At 38.9% G+C, this 23,514-nt stretch overlaps 2 protein-coding genes across 4 annotated transcripts in view; one reads left to right on the top strand and one right to left on the bottom strand.

Annotated features, from left to right (window-relative positions):
- Sap30 (SIN3-associated polypeptide 30) overlaps window positions 1-23,514 on the bottom strand; it is a 43,367-nt gene that overhangs the window by 6,189 nt on the left and 13,664 nt on the right. The window contains exon 1 of one of the 2 annotated variants that reach the window (XM_070092809.1): window positions 335-3,002. The exons of the other annotated variant lie outside the window; for it this stretch is intronic. The gene's annotated coding sequence lies outside the window, so the exon portion shown is untranslated. Of the gene's footprint in view, window positions 1-334; window positions 3,003-23,514 lie in introns of those variants that run through there. 2 annotated transcript variants of the gene reach the window in all.
- Window positions 3,475-22,815, top strand: Dsp1 (Dorsal switch protein 1). Of its 2 annotated transcripts, none has more exons than XM_053799861.2 (5): window positions 3,475-3,611; window positions 9,180-9,340; window positions 10,103-10,260; window positions 11,176-11,350; window positions 18,640-22,815. In XM_053799861.2, exons 2-5 carry the CDS (start codon window positions 9,185-9,187, stop codon window positions 18,760-18,762), a joined length of 612 nt encoding a protein of 203 aa, XP_053655836.1. In that variant the 5' UTR covers window positions 3,475-3,611; window positions 9,180-9,184; the 3' UTR covers window positions 18,763-22,815. The 2 variants fall into 2 exon arrangements, with proteins under 2 accessions (XP_053655836.1, XP_053655837.1); XM_053799862.2 differs by having other exon boundaries at window positions 3,484-3,606.

Genomic DNA, 23,514 nt, shown 5'->3' on the forward strand with positions numbered 1-23,514 from the left:
TGCCATCACATATGATTACTCCTTATAATAATAACATAATAATAATAATAATAATAATGATAATAGTTTATTTCTACAAGTACATGGAACAACTTATACAGACTACAGCTGACATCAATAACATACTAAATAGAAAGTCCCTGGTTATACAGACCGTTTCTTCCAACTCGGGTCAAGTCTGTCCCCAGGATGCCACCCACACCTGTCACCTAACAACCAGGTACCTACTTACTGCTAGGTGAAACAGGGCTCCAATTCCTTGGATCAAAACCTCAGCTTATAACAATTATACAAATTCAACAAAAATCCAATATAATAACCATGATTTACTTACCAGGAGGCTTCCAGGTCAGTAGTAATTACCAGGAGGCTTCCAGGTCAGTAGTAATTACCAGGAGGAGGCTTCCAGGTCAGCAGTAATTACCAGGAGGCTTCCAGGTCAGTAGTAATTACCAGGAGGCTTCCAGGTCAGTAGTAATTACCAGGAGGAGGCTTCCAGGTCAGCAGTAATTACCAGGAGGCTTCCAGGTCAGTAGTAATTACCAGGAGGAGGCTTCCAGGTCAGGAGTAATTACTAGGAGGAGGCTTCCAGGTCAGTAGTAATTAACAGGAGGCTTCCAGGTCAGTAGTAATTACCAGGAGGAGGCTTCCAGGTCAATAGTAATTACTAGGAGGAGGCTTCCAGGTCAGTAGTAATTACCAGGAGGAGGCTTCCAGGTCAGTAGTAATTACCAGGAGGAGGCTTCCAGGGCAAAGTAATTACCAGGAGGCTTCCAGGTCAGTAGTAATTACCAGGAGGCTTCCAGGTCAGTAGTAATTACCAAAAGGAGGCTTCCAGGGCAGAAGTAATTACCAGGAGGAGGCTTTCGAGTCAGTAGTAATTACCAGGAGGCTTCCAGGTCAGTAGTAATTACCAGGAGGAGGCTTCCAGGGCAAAGTAATTAGCAGGAGGAGGCTTCCAGGTCAGTAGTAATTACCAGGAGGAGGCTTCCAGGTCAGTAGTAATTACCAAGAGGCTTCCAGGTCAGTAGTAATTACCAGGAGGAGGCTTCCAGGGCAGAAGTAATTACCAGGAGGAGGCTTTCGAGTCAGTAGTAATTACCAGGAGGCTTCCAGGTCAGTAGTAATCACCAAGAGGCTTCCAAGTCAAAAGTAATTATGACGAGACTTCCAGGTCAGTAATAATTACCCAGAGGCTTCCAGGGCAGTAATACCATCAACAGGAGTCTTCCAGTGGAATAACACCAGCAGGAGGCTTCCAGGGCACTAATGATTCAAGCAGGAGGCTTCCATGGCTCTAAAGCCACCAGCAGGAGGCTTCCAGGGGAGTAATAACACCAACAGGAGGCTTCCAGGGCACTAATGATTCAAGCAGGCTTCCATGGCTCTAAAACCACCAGCAGCAGGCTTCCAGGGCAGTAATAATACAAGGAGGCAGCTTCCACGGGAGTAATAACACCAGCAGGAGGTTTCCAGGGCAGTAATAACACCAGCAGGAGGGTTCCAGGGTACTAATTATACCAGGAGGATTCCAGGGCAGTAATAACACCAGAAGGAGGCTTCCAGGGCAGTAATAACACCAGCAGGCTTCAAATGCAGGATAACACCAGCAGGAGGCTTCTGGGGCATTAATAACACCAGCAGGAGGCTTCCATAGTAATAACACCAGCAGGAGGCTCCCAGGGCATTATTAACACCAGCAGGAGGTTTCCAGAGTATAACACCAGCAGGAGGCTTCCAGGGCATTAATAGCACCAGCAAGAGGCTTCCAGGGCAGTAATAGCACCAGCAGAGGCTTCCAGAGAACAAGTAACACCAGCAGGAGGCTTCCAGGGCAGTAATAACACCGGCAGGAGGCTTCCAGAGAACAAGTAACACCAGCAGGAGGCTTCCAGGTCAGTAATAACACCAGCAGGAGGCTTCTAGGTCAGTAATAACACCGGCAGGAGGCTTCCAGGTCAGTATTAACACCAGCAGGAGGCTTCCAGGGCAGTAATAACATCAGCAGGAGGCTTCCAGGGCAGTAATAACATCAGCAGGAGGCTTCCAGGTCAGTAATAACACCAGCAGGAGGCTTCTAGGTCAGTAATAACACCGGCAGGAGGCTTCCAGGTCAGTAATAACACCGGCAGGAGGCTTCCAGGGCAGTAATAACACCGGCAGGAGGCTTCCAGGGCAGTAATAACACCGGCAGGAGGCTTCCAGGGCAGTAATAACACCGGCAGGAGGCTTCCAGGGCAGTAATAACACCAGCAGGAGGCTTCTAGGTCAGTAATAACACCGGCAGGAGGCTTCCAGGGCAGTAATAACACCAGCAGGAGGCTTCCAGGTCAGTAATAACACCGGCAGGAGGCTTCCAGGGCAGTAATAACACCGGCAGGAGGCTTCCAGGGCAGTAATAACACCGGCAGGAGGCTTCCAGGGCAGTAATAACACCGGCAGGAGGCTTCCAGGGCAGTAATAACACCAGCAGGGGGCTTCTAGGTCAGTAATAACACCGGCAGGAGGCTTCCAGGGCAGTAATAACACCAGCAGGAGGCTTCCAGGGCAGTAATAACACCGGCAGGAGGCTTCTAGGTCAGTAATAACACCGGCAGGAGGCTTCCAGGGCAGTAATAACACCAGCAGGAGGCTTCCAGGGCAGTAATAACACCAGCAGGAGGCTTCCACTTCAAATTATTCCACCAAAAAATCACCTCACCGCCATGTTTCTGGGTAATTATCGCACTCAGGCGATTGACGGGTCATAAGGAGGTAATTATGCGTCTCTGGTGGTAATTAGGAGCCTCAAGAGGTAATACTAGCCGGGAAATAAGGTAAATAATGGAGGGAGACGATCAACACTCCTGTCACTTGGCTTTTGTTTACATCCTGTTCCAATAATGTCTTCTCACCACAATAACATTTATTTTTAATATGAAACCTTAAATAAAATTAAGAAATCAGCCTCATATAATTTTTTTCATGCTAATTTATTTTATTTTATGTTAAATGTGATTAAGTCTTGATCATTTTTTTTAATCTTTTTTTTTGAAGGGTTTAAATATACTTTGCCGTCTAAATGGGATACCCCAAGCTCTGTGATTGGCTGAGACATCCAGCACAGTTACTAGCCTATTATTATTATTTTACATTAAATAGCAGCTTATTTGACATTGATTACTACCTAATATTTATTTTTTAATTTATGATTCATTTATTGTAATAACTTTGATTTAAAAAATGAATATATTTACGTAAATTGAAATATAAAGATATAATGAACGCCATTATTAATTACTTAATAATAGATTAATAAATAATTTATTATTATTATTTATTTTATATAATAAATTTAACTCAAAAAAGTAAATTAATTCCTCAAAATAAAAATAATAGTATTTAAAATCTCAAAAATATCTCTTGGCAACTCGAAGGTGATTGAAGCTCGGTGATTGGTTAGTTCACGTAGATACCGGCTGACTAAGCCGCTTGCTGGTTGGTCAAAATTCGCGGGAAAGACAAAACTGACCAATCAGGAGGCTGGATTGCCTTCCTATGCTTTCTCTATGGGAGAACGCCGACGACCGCCCCTGCTGCCTCAACTCTAACGCTACCCTTCCATTTGTGACGTATTTTCACCCTTATTTACCCTTGTTGTGGGTTATTAATGGTGGGGAATTGTTCCGGTAGGCCTAGGGGAGGCTCCTAGGCCTATAATCGGGTTCTAAAGGGATTAAATAGGTTGATAAATGGATAAAAGTTAAGGGCGTCGTGGTGGTAAGGGAGGTCACGGCAGCCATGTAAACTTGTTCCTGTGTTGTGTTGGAGTTATTTTTAATTGTGGAGGAGGTGGTGATGGAGGAGTGTATGGAGGAGGTGCCTGGAGGCAGGGTAGGCCTCCTGGAGGGTAGGCCTACCCTCTGGTAGGCTCAGACACCTGAATGTTACAAAGTCTTTATAGGCCGTTCATCAGGGACACCGTGTTCGGATTCACGCCACCGACCTTGACTTCTCTTAACTAACGCAAGTTCAACGTCGCTCCGTTCGTTCTAGTGGGGATCACACCAATGAATTTACGCAATTCGTTATGTTCTCGCAGGTGGAAAGTCCAAAATAGCGAGTGGATGCACTTATTAACCAAAATTGATGCACCCATGCGAAGCCTCTGCTCAGGGATCCGAACGAGTCCCCCCATTTTCAGATATCTGTGGTCGTGTCAGAATAAATTGGACAATAAACCTTATTTTAGGGCCTTGCTCCTCTCCCTTGGATCAAACACCTCTCTTACCACCTCCCTAGAGCCCCCTGAACCCCGGGAGCCCACACTCCTGCGGGTTTAGCGCTCCCACGCCTAGGGAAATTAAAATAGATTATTTTTTTTATTTTGGGGGGAGGAGGGTTAGGTTCCCGATCCAAGGAACTGGATCAAACCTGAGAACCTTGAATAATATTAATCTGCTAGTAATTAGTAATAATCTTCAAGTAATAGCAATCTACTAGTAATCTAGTAATTTAAGACCATAAGAGAGGAACAATTTAATGGTAATTAGTAATAATCTAGTAATGGTAATTAGTAATAATCTAGTAATGGTAATTAGTAATAATCTAGTAATGGTAATTAGTAATAATCTAGTAATGGTAATTAGTAATAATCTAGTAATGGTAATTAGTAATAATCTAGTAATGGTAATTAGTAATAATCTAGTAATGGTAATTAGTAATAATCTAGTAATGGTAATTAGTAATAATCTAGTAATGGTAATTAGTAATAATCTAGTAATGGTAATTAGTAATAATCTAGTAATGGTAATTAGTAATAATCTAGTAATGGTAATTAGTAATAATCTAGTAATGGTAATTAGTAATAATCTAGTAATGGTAATTAGTAATAATCTAGTAATGGTAATTAGTAATCTAGTAATGGTAATTAGTACTAATCTAGTAATGGTAATTAGTACTAATCTAGTAATGGTAATTAGTACTAATCTAGTAATGGTAATTAGTACTAATCTAGTAATGGTAATTAGTAATAATCTGGTAATGGAAATTAGTAATAATCTGGTAATGGTAATTAGTAATAATCTGGTAATGGTAATTAGTAATAATCTAGTAATGGTAATTAGTAATAATCTAGTAATGGTAATTAGTAATAATCTAGTAATGGAAATTAGTAATAATCTGGTAATGGTAATTAGTAATAATCTCTTAGTAATTACAAGTAATAGTAATCTAGTAGTAATCATATAGTAATTAGTAATTGCTAGTAATGGTAATTAGTAAAAAATGCTATTAGTAGTAATCTGGTAATTAGTAATCTAGTAATAGTAATAATCTACTAGTAATAGGCTTTACTAGTAATTAGTAATCTGCTTGTAATAGTAATCCCATGGCAATTGGTAATAATCTGGTAATAGTAATAATCTACTAGTAATAGTAATGATCTACTAGTAATAGCAATAATTTACTAGTAATTGTAATCTAGTAATAGCAATAATCTACTAGTAATAGTAATCTACTAGTAATAGTAATCTACTAGTAATAGTAATCTACTAGTAATAGTAATGATCTAGTAATAGCAATAATTTACTAGTAATAGTAATCTAGTAATAGCAATAATCTACTAGTAATAGTAATAATCTACTAGTAATAGTAATGATCTATTAGTAATAGCAATAATTTACTAGTAATAGTAATCTAGTAATAGTAATGATCTACTAGTAATAGTAATAATCTACTACTAATAGTAATGATCTACTAGTAATAGCAATAACTTACTAGTAATAGTAATCTAGTAATAGCAATAATCTACTAGTAATAGTAATAATCTACTAGTAATAGTAATAATCTACTAGTAATAGCAATAATTTACTAGTAATAGTAATCTAGTAATAGCAATAATCTACTAGTAATAGTAATCTACTAGTAACAGTAATGATATACTAGTAATAGCAATTTACTAGTAATAGTAATCTAGTAATAGCAATAATCTACTAGTAATAGTAATCTAGTAATAGCAATAATCTACTAGTAATAGTAATCTACTAGTAATAGCAATAATTTACTAGTAATAGTAATCTAGTAATAGCAATAATCTACTAGTAATAGTAATCTACTAGTAATAGCAATAATTTACTAGTAATAGTAATCTAGTAATAGCAATAATCTACTAGTAATAGTAATCTAGTAATAGCAATAATCTACTAGTAATAGTAATCTACTAGTAATAGCAATAATTTACTAGTAATAGTAATCTAGTAATAGCAATAATCTACTAGTAATAGTAATCTAGTAATAGCAATAATCTACTAGTAATAGCAATCTAGTAACAGTAAAATAGTAAACTGGAAATAAGTCAGTGTGTCTAACTTGTTAGTGTTATCCCAGGTTGTCTACACACTTGTTGCTGTTTATGATCATCTATGTAACTATTTGTGTATACCTGAATAAACTTACTTACTAGTAATAGTAATCTACTAGTGATAGTAATCTTCAGGTTATAGTAACCTACTAGTAATAGTAATCTTCAAGTAATAAACTAGTAATAGTAATCTAGTAATAGTAATCTACTGGTATTAGTAATCTAGTAATGGTAATCTTCAAGTAATAGTAATCTACTAGTAATAGATGGCTTAGCGCTTCTTTTTTATAATAATAATAGTAATAGTAATCAAGTAATAATAAACTAGTAATAGTAATCAAGTAATAAACTAGTAATAGTAATCTGCTAGTAATAATCTACTAGTAATAGTAATCAAGTTATAGTAACCTAGTAATAGCAATCTACTAGTAAAAGAATTTTGGGCCCCTGATACATTGGTTGTCATTGGTGGGATGTTGCATTGGCTCCTCAGTCCTTATTTTGAAGGTTCTAGTTATCCATCCCTTGTTTTCAAGGTTTTACTTATCCATCCCTTGTTTTCAAGGTTCTACTTATTCATCCCTTGTTTTGAAGGTTCTAATTATCCATCCCTTGTTTTGAAGGTTCTAGTTATCCATCCCTTGTTTTCAAGGTTTTACTTATCCATCCCTTGTTTTCAAGGTTCTAGTTATCCATCCCTTGTTTTCAAGGTTCTAATTATCCATCCCTTGTTTTCAAGGTTCTAGTTATCCATCCCTTGTTTTCAAGGTTCTAGTTATCCATCCCCTGTTTTTCAAGGTTCTGGTTATCCATCCCTTTTGAATTTTCTAGTTATCCATCCCTTGTTTAGAAGGTTCTAGTTATCCATCCTTTATTTTGAAGGATCTAGTTATCTATTCCTTGTTTTTGAGGTTCTGGTTATCAGTTGCTTGTTTTGAAGGTTCTAATTATAAATTCCTTGTTTTGAAGGTTCTGGTTATCCATCCCTTGTTTTCAAGGTTCTAGTTATGCATCCCTTGTTTTTGAAGGTTTTAGTTATCCATCCATGAAGGTTCTGGTTATCCATCCATTGTTTTGAAGGTTTAATTTCTATTCCTTGTTTTGAAGGTTCTCATTATCCATCCCTTGTTTTCAAGTTTCTAGTTATCCATCCCTTGTTTTGAAGGTTCTATTCATCCCTTGTTTTCAAGGTTCTAGTTATGCATCCCTTGTTTTCAAGGTTCTAGTTATGCATCCCTTGTTTTCAAGGTTCTAGTTATGCATCCCTTGTTTTCAAGGTTCTAGTTATCCATCCCTTGTTTTCAAGGTTCTAGTTATCCATCCCTTGTTTTAAAGGTTCTAGTTGTCCATCCCTTGTTTTCAAGGTTCTGGTTATCCATCCCTTGTTTTCAAGGCTCTAGTTATCCATTCATGAAAGGTCTAGCTGTCTATCCTTTTTGAACTCTCTGGTTATCCATCCCTTATTTTGAAGGTACTAGTTTTCCACCCCTTGTTTTCAAGGTACTAGTTATCCATCCCTTGTTTTGAAGATTCTAGTTATCCATCCCTTGTGATGGCTCTATTTATCCATCCCTTGTGAAGGTTCTAGTTATGAATCCTTTTTGAAGGTTCTGGTTATCCATCCCTTGTTTTCTAGGTTCTAGTTATGCATCCCTTGTTTTCAAGGTTCTAGTTATCCTTCCCTTGTTTTGAGGGTTCTAGATATCCTTGTTTTGAATGTTCTAATTATCCTTTGTTTTGACAGTTCTAGTTATCTATTGCATAATTTCAAGGTTATAGTTATTTGTCCTTTGTTTTGAAGGTTCTAGTTGTCTATCCCTTGATTTGAAGGTTCTATTTATCCACCCCTTGATTTGAAGGTTCTAGTCATCCATCCCTAAAAGTTCTAGTTATCTGTGAAGGTTCTTGTTATCCATCCATGAAGGTTTTAGTTATCAATCCATGTTGTGATCCTTGAAGGCGAGATCCTCTGACATTATCTCTCTCAGGTCCTTCACATTAGTTTCCCACTCTATCCTGTGATTTGAATTTGTCTTAAACTCTGTTCTAGCTTCTGTTTCCTCACGTTCTTCCGTAGAGTAGCTGGAATTTGTCCTCATTTAACTTTATATTGTCTTCTGAGGCCCATTTAAAGATTTGGTTGATGTCAGCTTGGAGTCTTGCAGTGTCTTCAGTGGATGACACTGTCATGCATATTCTGGTATCGTCCTGTCTGTGTCAGATAGGATGAGGAACAGGGTGATAAAGTTTACTTCTACAAGTACATGATACAACTTATACAGATCATAGCTGACGTCAGTAACATACTAACCTAACATGACCTGACCTGGAAACCTTACGTAACCTTACCTAACAAACCTAAACTAAGCTAACAAACCTAATCTAACCTAACAAACCTTACCTAACCTAACAAACCTGGTTTACCTATCCTAACCTAACAAACCTTACCTTACATATCCTAACTTAACCTAATGTAACCTTACCTTACGTTACCTAACCTAACCTTACCTAACCTAACCTTACCTAACCTAACCTTACCTAACCTAACCTAACCTAACCTTACCTAACCTAATTTAACCTAACTTAACCTAACCTAACAAATCTTACTTTACCTAACTTTACCTAACTAACCTTACCTAACCTTACCTAACCTAACCTGACAAACCTTACCTAGCTTTACCTAACAAACCTAATCTAACCTAGCAAACCTATCCTAACAAACCTTACCTTACCTAACCTAACCTACCTTACCCAACCTAACATAACAAAGCTTACCTAAGATATGTATGTACCACATTAAACATGTCCCCTCATGTTGAGCATGTGTTTGATGTTGCAGCAAGTATGCCACGTGCCAAATTAGTGGATACGAAGCCACGCGGCCGCATGTCTGCGTACGCGTTCTTCGTCCAGACGTGCCGGGAGGAACATAAGAAAAAACATCCAGACGAGAATGTCATCTTCTCCGAGTTCTCACGCAAGTGTGCCGACCGCTGGAAGGTGAGGAGCACTGCAGGAGGCCTACTGACCCATACTAGGCAGGTCCTTTTCAAATCCACCCACGTATTTAACATAAGACTACAGGAGTACTGCAGGAGGCCTACTGGCCCATACTAGGCAGGTCCTTATAAAATCCACCCACGTATTTAACATGAGACTACAAGAACACTGGAGGAGACCTACTGGCCCATACTAACCAGGTCCTTATCAAATCCACCCATGTATTTAACATAAGACTACAGGAGCACTGCAGGAGGCCTACTGGCCCTTACTAAACATACCCTTATCAAGAATTGAAGACTGAAAGGTAGTAAAGTTGGATTGGCATGTGTAATAATTTTTGTTATAAGAATTTCATCATGATACAATGTTTGTGACATAGATAATATTTTATAAATTACATGACATAGATACTATTTTATACAACAGACAGCATTCTATTCAAGAACTGAATGTAATATATGTAATACATGTACTTGAGGGAGAGTTGCAAGAGTAATATAATGCAGTGTTTTATTGACTTATATCCACACACGGGGTTCAAGTGGCTTGGAAAAGCGTGTGTGTAATGTCCGACAGTATAACACCGCTTTATACAACACTTGCATGTGTCATTCCAGCGTGTTGTGTTTGGATTTTGTGTAACGTGTGGTGTGTGAATTACATGTAATGTGTGGTGTGTGGAATTTGTGTAGCTTGTTTGGATTTTATGTAACCTGTTATCTTTGGATTTTGTGTAACGTGTGTTTATACGATTTACAGACCATGACCGATAAAGAAAAGCAGAGGTTTCATGACATGGCAGAAAAGGACAAGACTCGCTATGACACAGAGATGCAAGGGTACAGGGGACCGCGGCAGTCGCGTTCCTCACGCAAACGACGCAACCGCAAGGACCCCAATGCTCCCAAGAGAGCGCTGTGAGTATGAGTACATGGGTACAAACACTAGTTAATGGTACAGGGACCCCAAGAGTACTTAGGTACAAAGTCTACTAGCCCCTTGCTGCCAATATTTAGTAATCTATACAGTAGGTGTTACTAGCACCTTGTTGCTAGCATTTTGGTTGCATCTCATGACATACATGACTTACGCAGGAAGGATTGTAACCTATTTCCCCATGGGCAACCTTGTTTTTTGTCATGTATACTTTTGTATGCCTGTGAGCACTGGCCCCCACTGTCATAGTGGTAAATAGAGACTAAAAAAGGCACAGTAAAATGACTGGAACAATATACAAATGGCCCATAGACACACAAGACACTCATGGCCATGTTTGGGTCCCACATAGACCATTAACTAGTCACACTAACACACAGAGGTAAGGGTGACACTATATACAGGAAGTCTTCAATTTAAAAACACATTGGGGACCTGAATTGTGTATAATAATGACATACACAGTACAGAAGATTCTCAACATGTTCATAAGTTAAGGACTTGGTGTACTAGCTCCCTTACCTTCATGTGTTAATGGTGTAAGTCACACTGAAGCATGGTTGTAAGTTCTTCTTATTTGTGTAGTTCTTGGTAGACATTACAACTACCATGGTAGGAAGGCCCCTCTAAAAAAGTAACCACGCACATTCATCATTGTTCATTCAGTAGCTGTGGCATAGCCATGTATTTTTGTTCTCCTTTCAGTGGTCAGATGCCAAGGTAGTGTCACACAAAGAAGCACCTTAACCATCATTCAGTCAGTACTGTCTTGATACAACACACAAAAATGAACACCTTCATTACTCAGTCAATAACTGTCTTGATACAAGACAAAGAAAAACCACCTTAACCATCATTTTAACCACACTTGGACTGACCCCTAATACAACCAACAGATCGGCGTTCTTCTGGTTTTCCAACGACGAGCGGCCCAAAGTCCGAGCCAGCAACCCTGACATGGGGGTGGGTGAGGTGGCCAAGCAACTGGGAGCAGCCTGGAGCAACACACCTCAGGAAGTGAGGAACAAGTATGAGATTATGGCCGAGAATGATAAGGCCAGGTATGAGAAGGTTAGTATTGTTAGTTCTTAGTATGATATTATGGCTAAGAATGATAAGGCCAGGTATGAGAAGGTGTTGACCTAAAAAAAATTCCCCTGAAGTCAAGTATTAAAAACCATTTGTCTCCATTCACTCCTATCAAACACGCTCACGCATGGACTTCCAGCAGGCATGCGTGAGCGCGTTTAATAGGAGTGAATGGAGACAAATGGTTTTTAATACTTGACGTGCTGTTGGAGTGTGGACAAAGTAACATTTATGAAGGGGTTCAGGGAAACCGGCAGGCCGGACTTGAGTCCTGGAGATGGGAAGTACAGTGCCTGCACTCTGAAGGAGGGGTGTTAATGTTGCAGTTTAAAAACTGTAGTGTAAAGCACCCTTCTGGCAAGACAGTGATGGAGTGAATGATGGTGAAAGTTTTTCTTTTTCGGGCCACCCTGCCTTGGTGGCCACCCTGCCTTGGTGGGCCACCCTGCCTTGGTGGGCCACCCTGCCTTGGTGGGCCACCCTGCCTTGGTGGGCCACCCTGCCTTGGTGGGCCACCCTGCCTTGGTGGGCCACCCTGCCTTGGTGGCCACCCTGCCTTGGTGGGCCACCCTGCCTTGGTGGGCCACCCTGCCTTGGTGGGCCACCCTGCCTTGGTGGGAATCGGCCAGTGTGATAATAATAATAATAATGTGTTGTAACAGAGAACCTTTCTTCTTCTTTCAAAATTTAGTAATTTATACAGATGGGGTTACTACCCTCTTGCTCCCGGCATTTTAGTCGCCTCTTACAACACGCATGGCTTACAGAGGAAGAATTTTGTTCCACTTCCCCATGGAGGTAAGAGGAAATAAACAAGAACAAGAACTAGTAAGAAAATAGAAGAAAACCCAGAGGGGTGTGTGTACATATATGCTTGTACATGCATGTGTAGTGTGACCTAAGTGTAAGTAGAAGTAGCAAGACGTACCTGAAATCTTGCATGCTTATGAGACAGAGAAAACAGCAATCCTACCATCATGTAAAAAAGTACAGGCTTCTGTTTTACACTCACTTGGCAGGACGGTAGTACCTCCCTGGGCAGTTGCTGTCTACCAACCTACTACCTAGAACAGAGAACCATTGATCAGTATATTAACCCTTTCAAGGTCAGTGCCATACTAGTACAGCTTGCACACCAGGGTTGGTGCCGTACATAAGAACATAAGAATCCTGGAGGAACACTGCAGGAGGCCTGCTGGCCCATACTAGGCAGGTCCTTCACAATTCATCCCACTAACAAAACATTTGCCCAACCCAATTTTCAATGCCACCCAAGAAATAAGCTCTGATGTGAAAGTCCCACTCAAATCCAACCCCTCCCACTCATGTACTTATACAACCTAGATTTGAAACAACCCAAAGTCCCAGCCTCAATAACCCAACTAGGTAGACTGTTCCACTCATCAACTACCCTATTTCCAAACCAATACTTTCCTATGTCCTTTCTAAATCTAAACTTACCTAATTTAAATCCATTACTGCGGGTTCTCTCTTGGAGAGACATCCTCAAGACCTTATTAATATCCCCTTTATTAATACCTATCTTCCACTTATACACTTCGATCAGGTCTCCCCTCATTCTTCGTCTAACAAGTGAATGTAACTTAAGAGTCTTCAATCTTTCTTCATAAGGAAGATTTCTAATGCTATGTATTAATTTAGTCATCCTACGCTGAATGTTTTCTAACGAATTTATGTCCATTTTGTAATACGGAGACCAGAACTGAGCTGCATAATCTAGGTGAGGCCTTATTAATGATGTATAAAGCTGCAGTATGACCTCTGGACTTCTGTTGCTTACACTTCTTGATATAAATCCCAGTAATCTATTTGCCTTATTACGTACGCTTAGGCATTGCTGTCTTGGTTTAAGGTTGCTGCTCACCATAACCCCCAAGTCCTTTTTGCAATCTGTATGGCTAAGTTCTACATCATTTAACTTATAAGTACTAGGGTTATGGGCACTCCCAAGCTTCAGAACCTTGCATTTATCTACATTGAACTGCAGCTGCCACTTTTCTGACCAAGAATAGAGTTTGTTTAATTCCTCCTGAAGTTCCATAACATCTACGTTTGAATCAATTATCCTACCTATCTTTGTGTCATCGGCGAATTTGCTCATATCACTAGTAATTACCTAAAGATCATTGATATATATTATAAACAACAACGGGCCCAAGACTGATCCCTGTGGAAGGCCACTTGTTACTGATCCCCACTCGGATTTAACCCCATTTATGGACACACTCTGCTTCCTGTCAGTGAGCCATGACTCGATCCACGAGAGCACTTTTCCCCCAATGCCATGAGCTGCCACTTTCTTTAACAGTCTTTGGTGCGGAACTCTATCAAAAGCCTTACTAAAATCTAAGTAAATAATATCAAATTCTTTATTGTGGTCAACAGCCTCAAAAGCTTTACTGAAGAAAGTTAATAAATTAGTTAGAGAAGACCGGCCTCTTGTGAATCCATGCTGAGTATCATTAATCAAGCTATGCTTATCGAGATGGCTTCTTATAATCTCAGCTATAATTGACTAGTAATTTGCCTACAATTGAGGTCAGGCTTATTGGGCGGTAATTTGACGGTAACGACTTGTCCCCTGTTTTAAAAATAGGAGTTACATTAGCCATCTTCCACATATCAGACACTACACCTGTTTGAAGAGAGAAATTAAAAATATTAGTTAATGGTTCACAGAGTTCCATTTTGCATTCCTTAAGAACCCTTGAAAAAACCTCATCAGGACCCGGCGACTTATTTTGCTTCAGTCTGTCTATCTGCTTCACAACCATCTCACTAGTGACTGTGATGTTACATAATTTATCTTCTTCTAGCCCACTGTAAAAATTAATTACTGGAATATTGTTAGTGTCTTCCTGTGTAAAAACTGAGAGAAAATAATTATTTAAAATCAAGCACATTTCATTCTCTTTGTCAGTAAGGTGCCCATAGTTATTTTTAAGGGGACCTATCTTCTCTCTAACTTTTGTTCTATAGATCTGGACTAGTATGTGTAAATTCTAGTGCCTTCAAATCTAGTGAGAGAAAGCTGGTAGGCCTACATATGAAAGAATGGGTCTGTGTGGTCAGTGTGCACAGTATAAAAAGAATCCTGCAGCACACAGTGCATAATGAGAAAAAAAAACTTCGACTGTGTTTTTCGTTTAAAACAGCTAATTTGCAATGTATTTTCGTATGGTATTTATGGTTGTATTCTCGTTTTCCTGGTCTCATTTTATAGAATGGAAGACATATTACAGAAATTGAGATTATTTTGATTGGCTTCATAATGAAAAGTGCCTTGAAACTGAGCTCAAAGTAGCAGAAATGTTCGATTTTTGCCAGTGTTCAAAAGTAAACAAATCATGCCACGCATCCAATACACATCAACTGGCGAGTCTAATATTCTTTTACAAGTGCGCTGATATTATTTATACCATTTTTACACTAATGCAGTAGTCTGGATAAGAGTAAATCCTCTATTTTGTTGTGAGAATAAAAATTCAGTGGAAATCAAAAGAAATGTAAGAGGGGCCTGGAGATCCAACTTATGAACAGAGAAAATGTCATTTTAGTGCCAGGAATGTGTCTTGTGTATTATGGACCCTATTTTGAAACTGGCATCTTTTGAAATTTGTGTGAAATTGGCAAAATTGCCAATTTCTGACCATTTTATTGGATAGTTGAAATCAATAAATGGGTGGTTTCTTGTACTCATTCAATAGAACAAATGGAGTTCTAGCAAAATAGCTATGACTTTTGTCAACTGGTACATTGAATTTGGCCGAAAATAGGTCTCAAATGGGCGAAATTGCCGATGCGTAAACATCGTCGAGACCGCTAACTTTACAAGAGCATATTTCTGTAAGTTTTCCATCAAATTAAAGCTGTGTTTCCAAACAGCTTGTACAGTAAGTCCTCAACTTATGCACACTTTGAGGACATTTTGTATTGTGTATAATATATAATAATGATATTGCTTACAATGCAGAGGATTTTCAAAATATTTGTAAGTCAAGGACTTAGTGTAGTAGATGTTGTCTATATTGAGAGAGAGTTTGTTGGTTGTCATCCAGAACTTAACCTGTCATGTAAGTGGGGCTTTCCTATAGTAATAATACAGGGTGCTCCTTGACTTACAATGCTTCAACTTAAAACGTTCGACTTACAATGGCTTGACTTAAGATGGTTTCATTCATGATGATTCAACTTAGGGTGGTTTGACTTACAGTGGTTCAACTTTACAATAATTTCAACTTTGCGATGGTTCAACTTTACAATATTTCAACTTTACAATGGTGTGCCAGCGATAACTGGTATTTAGTTAGTTAAACTAATTATTTCTTTATTGACTTATTCACTGACACTAGTTATTTATTGACTTGTTTATTTACCATGTCATATACATATTTGACTTAGGATATTTTTGACCTACAGTATTTTCAGCTAAATTATTTTCAGCTTACTATATTTTCAACCTACAATATTCTCAATTTGCAATACAGTAAGGCCCCACTTATACAGCAGGTTAGGGTCCAGGCTACTGCCGGAAAACAGACATCAATGGAAAGCAGAACGCCATTTTTTTCCACTTATAAATGCATATAAATGCCAGATAACAAGTTTACATTAACATATATTAAGTTAGCAATAGAACTAGGCATCTTCTGTACATAGTTCTACTGTCTTCAAGTTATGTCCTAGAATTTGTATTGATAAAGCCACTGGATGGCGAAATGTCTACAATAAAGATACCCAGATGTTGCACATGTGTCTTAACCCTTTGACTGTTTCAGGCCCCTCTCTGAAACTGTCATTCTATGTCGCTCAATTTTTGAAAAAAAAAATTTTTTTTTCTTATGAAATGATAGAGAATCTTTTCCCGGTGGTAATGACACCAAAAGTTCGAAATTTGGTCGAAAACTCGTGGAATTATGCTCCCGCGAAGTTAGCGGTCTCGGCGACATATGTGTATCGACGATTTCGCCGACTTTGAGCCCTATTTTCAGCCAATTCCATTGTTCCAGTTGACCAAACTCATAGCTATTTCTTTAGAACTCCATTTTATCTATCAGCTGAGTACAAGAAACCTCCCATTTACTAATTTGGACTACCCAATATGGTGGTCAGAAATTGGCAATTTGGCCAATTTCACGCAAAATAAAAAAGATGCCAATTTCAAAATAGGGTCCAGAATAAACAAGGTAGACATTCGTGGCACTAAAATAACATATGCTCTGTTCATTAGTCACATCTCTAGGCCCCTCTTATATTGTTATTGCTTTCTATTTTGATTTTTTATTCATACAAAAAAATACAAAATTTACTGTTATGCAGACGACTGCATTATTGTAAAAATGGTATAAATAATATCAGTGCACTAGTGAAAGAATATTAGACTCCCCAGTTGACGTGTATTGGACGTGTGGTGTGATTTATTTACTCTTGAACATTGGTAAAAATCGAACATTTCCGCTACTTTGAGCTCAGTTTCAAGGTCATTTTCATCGTAAAAGTAATGAAAATCATCTCTATTTCTGTAATATGTTTTCCATTTTATTACCTAAGACCATGAAAACGCGAATACAACGATAAATACTATACGAAAATACACCTCAAAGTCGGCGTTTTATTCCAAAAAACGATCAGTTTTTTTTTTTTTCTCATTACGCAATGTGTGCTGCAGGATTTTTTTTATGTGGTGCATACTGACCACACAGACCCATTCTCTCACATGTGGGCCTACCAGCTTTCTCCCACTTGATTTGAAGCCGCTAGAATTATTGAGTATATATACGTCAGAAACATTGGCTCGTAAGACGTATTTATACGTCGAAAACAGTCAAAGGGTTAATCTCATCTTGTCGGTATTGTATACCATTCTTACACAACTAGGCATTAAAACAATAAAAAAGTAAAGTACACACACAGTATACTATTTACCTCAAAATATTCATAGTCTTAATGTAGGGCAAAAGGTGAGTAGTATTTACTCTAAGAAGTTAGGTGTGGTAGCCCTCCTGGCCACCTCGCCCACATATAATATACTACGATGATGCTTAAAGCTCCATAGTGATAAAATGCATATACATTACACTCATTACTTTAAAATATTTGTGGTCTTAATGTAGGGTGAAAGGTGAAAAGTATTTATTTGTAGAAAGTGGTATGGTAGGTAGGGTAGTGTAGGGAAACCAGCCTGGCCACTCCACCCACTGTGTAAACAAACAGATGGTGCAGGCTGTGGTTCGCACGTTGGATTGCGTGCAGCCAGCAGTAACAGCCTGGTTCATCAGGCCTTGATCCACCATGAGGCCTGGTCACAGACCAGGCCGTGGGGGTGTTCATCCCCAGAATTCCCTCCAGGTAAACAAACACCTTACATTGTGTACAAGTTGTCTCCACAGTGGTACAGTAGAATAAATAAAGACCAACACTTCCATTCTCATGTAATTTTTAGAAGTAATGATGCTCTGACAAATTATTATTAAAAGTTATTATTATAATCATAAAAAAAGAATCACTAAACCCACAAGGGTCATGAATTGATATATATGGAGTGAAGGCATACGAAAGGAATATTTAACTACAGTTATCCTCCACTGTTTGACTAGAGAAAACATAATTCTTCCGACACTTCTACGAAGCCGCTTTGTAAGCAAATCTCATATTTATGTCAATTTTTATTCTGTGGGTGTATGCACAATGTTTATATGCTATGTAACGTGTTTCTTATATAATTTTGAACAAAATATCATAGATGGATTAATGAAAATGTCTATATTAACGTAAAATATGACATTTAACGTGCCCGAGAGATTATTATTACGTAGTATTACTATGGCGTCATCAATAGAGACTTAGTGATATTAATGTGTACCTGCACACCAGTACAGTGTGTAAGTATATTTAGGTACAGGTACACATAAGCATATTTATCAGAGTACATATAAAATATACAATAGCTTTAAAATGCATGAAATTTTGGAAAGTTTCCAGACATAATAGATGTGCTCATGGAGAATGTAAACAAATCGGGTGGGGCACTCCGTATTTGAAAGACCGCTTGCAGTATAGCAAAATTTGGTCATAATTGGAAGTCGCCGTATTAGCGGAACGCCGTAAGGCGGGGCCCTACTGTACTTTCAACCTACAATACATATTTCAGACACAATGGGTTCGTCGGAACGTAACCCTATTGTAAGGCGACAACCACCGATAATAATGACAATAGTAATGATGATGATAACTATAATTACTCTTTGCAGGAAATGAAAGCATTCAAAGAGGGTAACTTCGGAGCGAAGAAGCTCAAGACCACTGAAGATGAAGATGACGACGAAGACAGTGAAAGCGAAGAGGAGGAAGAGGAGGAGGATGAAGATGAATGATTTATTTACATACTTTACTGATCACCCCGAGTATTACAGGAAAAAAAAATTTCGACCCTTGGCCTACGAATTATTTTTATGACCCAGAGTAATGAGTTTTTTGGCGACTTGGGCCTTTGAGTTATATACACCCTGAAGTATTTTTTTTTTTTTTTTTTTTTTTTTTTTTCAAATTTAGGCCTTCAAATTTGTTATTTACCACCCAAAGTATTTTATGTTTTTTCGACTTTAGGCCTTTGAATTTATTTAATTTTTTTCAACTAGGCCTTTGATTTATGCCCTATTGTACAATTTTTTAGGCCATTGATTTATGCCCTATTGTACAATTTTTTAGGCCATTGATTTATGCCCTATTGTACAATTTTTTAATTTTATTTTTGACTAGGCCTTCGAATTATAGGAGGATTATTTACGAATTGTGCCTTCCCCCTCCCCCCACAAGGCGCGTGTACGTGAGCTGTACCGGTAATTATCCTGTTTTTTTTTTGTCCTGTCCATGTCAGAAATTGTACTTTTTTTTTTTTTTTTTTTGTTAAAGGGTCTGTAGTCCTTTTAAAAGTCTTTTTCAGGAATACCAAAGAAAATGGTACATTGATACGGCCAACCCTTTGTGTGACGGATTGATTGAGGGTAGCAGATGGCTGGTAATGGCTATTGTGGTGGTTAGAGGAGAGATTGATGGGTCAGGATTGTAACAGTGGACAGTTTTGTCCGCCGTTCCTCAGTCCGCCAACTTGGCAGATTCTGTTATGCTTTTCTGAAATCCATCATACAAAGGGTTCACCGTAATTTCATTTAGAGTGGAAGAAATCGTTTTTTGAAAATATTTATTTATCTTCGAAGTTGCTAATTTATTTTCCGCTATAGTTTCTAGTATTTTTGAACTGTGTAACCCTGCATTCAAGACATGTTTGATACTTGTACATACGGCATTTTTGTACAACTGGTGAAGACGAGCGTTGAGATGCGGTGATGTGTGGGTCTTGTCTACAGCATCTTTGTTACAGGTGTACAAGAGTGTACTTCACCCCCTCATAGATATTACTTGTACATCCTCTCATAACCTCTGCAGTGGTTAGGCTGATTCGTTTATGCAATTTTTCACTGGACTATTTTATGAAGTGACTGGACAGGGGTGACACAGTATGGGCAGGGCTCTAGTTCCTGTCCACTATCCCCATACGTTCCCTGTCCAGTCATTTGTAATATATCTTGAGTTAACGAATTTTTATATCCATGTACATATTTACGTATCTATACATATTTTTACATAGATATTTACATTGGGGTTGACTGTTGGATAACATGCTAGTTAGGTTCCCAGAAATGGTGTGTAAATTGAAGTTAAGAACATGGGAAAATGGGATTGTGTCCATTAGGCCTCCAAAAAGGCAAACCAGATTTTTTTTGTAAGCCTTGAAATTATCAGAAAATATTGGTGTGTGTGGGTGTAGTGATGTTATGTTTAATATAATATAGCTTCAAAAATTGCATCTTGAATTAAATTCTTGTGTCTGTGCATTGATATCTGCCAACATAGCTGATAGCATTTGCAATTTTGAATTTATGCCAGAAATCTGGCACTGCAAGATGCAGTAGGTTCCCACTTTTTAATATGTAGTTTTGCAGTAAGGCCACAGTAAACAGGTGATAGTGCTATGCAAAACCACCACTGTGAAAAAAAATAGTGAACTTTCATCGCTTTTGTGATTTCTCGCATATTCAAGGAACTGAGAAATCACGAAAGCGCTTGGAGTTCACAATTTTTTCAGTGTTTTTGTGTGTGTAATTACACTTATACATCCTAATAATTCCACAATCCAATGGCTGTATTAGTTGTATTTGACAGTAAAAATACAATAAGTACATGTGGGTGTAAACTAAAGGTTCTGGATGAATACAGGAATTATCAAGAGTGAGGTGAACCTTGAGTACAAGGTTCTTGTGTAGGTAAAACTAGACTTGAGGGATAGAGGGATGCTTAAACCAGTCAGCGGATAATTGATATCTGTGTTGAGTGGATTAACCTCCAGGACTGGTTAGGTTAGGTTTTATCTGTGCCTTTCAAAGCACAGTTTACACTTTAAACCATCTGATGTACACAAGTGGCAACTATCCAACGTACTAATACACTAAGTACACGAGTCTAGGAGCTTTAATGTTAATATTTCTTAACATTAAGACTGATGTTAATGTTACTTAACATTAAGAATAGTATTTCATCTTTGCAATTGCAAATCAATTGCATATTCCCTTGGTTGCCATGGTTACTCTCCAGACAAGTTGAGATGCTGGAAAAAATCACTAAGATAGGCCTAGTCTCATATATGTGGGCTAGGGAGGCTGTGTATGTTTAGACTTACCCCATAGCACACTGGCCCAGGGGTTAAAACCTAGTTCTACCCTGCGCATACCCTGCGTAAATTGACTTTGGCACTGTTTGCTGCAGTTTTGCAGCCATATTGAAGCTGAATTTTTTTAATAGAATCCTTGTTATCCAGCGGTCTACTGTATATATATACATGTATATATATTATATCATGCATACACACACGCACACACTACACGCACGCACACACTACACGCACACACACACTATGCTCACTCACTACACACACATGCACTACACACACGCACGCACTACACACGCACGCACTACACACGCACGCACCACACACGCATTACACACACACACACACACACAACTACAGACACATTACACACACAGCTACAGACACATTACACACACACACAGCTACAGACACATTACACACACACACAGCTACAGACACATTACACACACACACAGCTACAGACACATTACACACACACACAGCTACAGACACATTACACACACACACAACTACAGACACATTACACACACAGCTACAGACACATTACACACACACACAGCTACAGACACATTACACACACACACAGCTACAGACACATTACACACACACACAACTACAGACACATTACACACACACACAGCTACAGACACATTACACACACACAACTACAGACACATTACACACACACAACTACAGACACATTACACACACACAACTACAGACACATTACACACACACTACACACACATTACACACACACAACTACAGACACATTACACACACACAACTACAGACACATTACACACACACAACTACAGACACATTACACACACACAACTACAGACACATTACACACACACAACTACAGACACATTACACACACACAACTACAGACACATTACACACACACAACTACAGACACATTACACACACACAACTACAGACACTACACCCACATAACTACAGACACATTACACACACACTACACACACATTACACACACACTACACTTGCACACACACTACACTTGCACACACACAACACACACACACAACACACACACACACACAACACACACACACAACACACACACACACACACACACAACACACACACACACACACACACACACACACACACACACACACACACACACACACACACACACACACACACACACTCACACACACACACACACACACACACACACACACACACAACACACACACACAACACACACACACACACACACACACACACACACACACACACACACACACACACACACACACACACACACACACACACACACACACACACACACACACACACACACACACACACACACACACACACAACACACACACACACACACACACACACAACACACACACACAACACACACAACACACACACATACACACACACATACACACACACATACACACACACATACACAAGCACACACACACACACACACACACACACACACACACACACACACACACACACACACACACACACTCGCTCACTCTACCCCTACCTACCTACCTACCTTACCACAGGAAGATCTCCCCACCACAATATATAATTCAAGTGGAAATAAATTCAACCTACCCACTGCATGACCTTCCCACTACACCATATTCTTGTCATCTTTTTTGTAAGAAGAAGAGTACAATAAAAATGCAGTTTGTAATTGTGTTTGTTTACTGTCATTGTTCCATGACGTCAGACTGTGGTAACACCGGTTGTCTCTTCAAGGCAGGGGGACCTGAAAAAGAAGAAATGCTGTCATCATTCACTCAATTGCTGTCTTTCCGTACATGTGCTGTTGCTAGAGTTTGGAACTGCAACATGTCTTCACCACTCATTCAGTGAGCTGGTACGACCCTTGTGGGTGTAGTGCTTCTTTTTTATTCTGATCTCTTGAGGTTTTTGATGCTGGTGAGGGGCTCTTGATCTAGGGAATTGGATCTGTGCTACAGTTCCAACTCCCTACACAGGTGCTGTACATTCCCTGTGGGTTTGCTGCTCCCTCACAAGTCCTGGAGGTGGAAAGTACAGTGCTTGCACTTTAACCCTTAAACTGTCCAAACATAGATCTACGTTTTTTCAACATTTGAAAGTATGTAAAAAAATTTAATTTTTTTTTTTACATTTGAAAACGTGTAAAAAAAACTTGATCTACTTTTTTTTGTTAGATTTGAAAATATGTAAAAAAAAAAAAACGTAGATCTACTTTTGGAGCACTACGCATGTGAACGTAAATCTGTTTGGACAGTTTAAGGGTTAAAGGAGGAGCCCCTTTAAATGGGGCTCCTTGTCATGGTAAAGAGGAGTTTGGTCTGAGGAATTGGACCTTTTGGTTTTCTTCTTCAGACCAAACCTAATTATC

The sequence above is a fragment of the Cherax quadricarinatus genome, chromosome 3 (genome assembly GCF_038502225.1).
Source record: "Cherax quadricarinatus isolate ZL_2023a chromosome 3, ASM3850222v1, whole genome shotgun sequence".
Taxonomy (NCBI): domain Eukaryota; kingdom Metazoa; phylum Arthropoda; class Malacostraca; order Decapoda; family Parastacidae; genus Cherax; species Cherax quadricarinatus.

What these genes read in the sequence shown, in the direction of transcription:
- Dsp1 (XM_053799861.2), top strand. Translation starts at nt 9,185, where the DNA reads ATGCCACGTGCCAAATTAGTGGATACGAAGCCACGCGGCCGCATGTCT. An exon ending in AATGCTCCCAAGAGAGCGCT is followed by an intron (nt 10,261 to 11,175) that starts GTGAGTATGAGT and finishes TACAACCAACAG; the next exon opens with ATCGGCGTTCTTCTGGTTTT. An exon ending in ATAAGGCCAGGTATGAGAAG is followed by an intron (nt 11,351 to 18,639) that starts GTTAGTATTGTT and finishes TACTCTTTGCAG; the next exon opens with GAAATGAAAGCATTCAAAGA.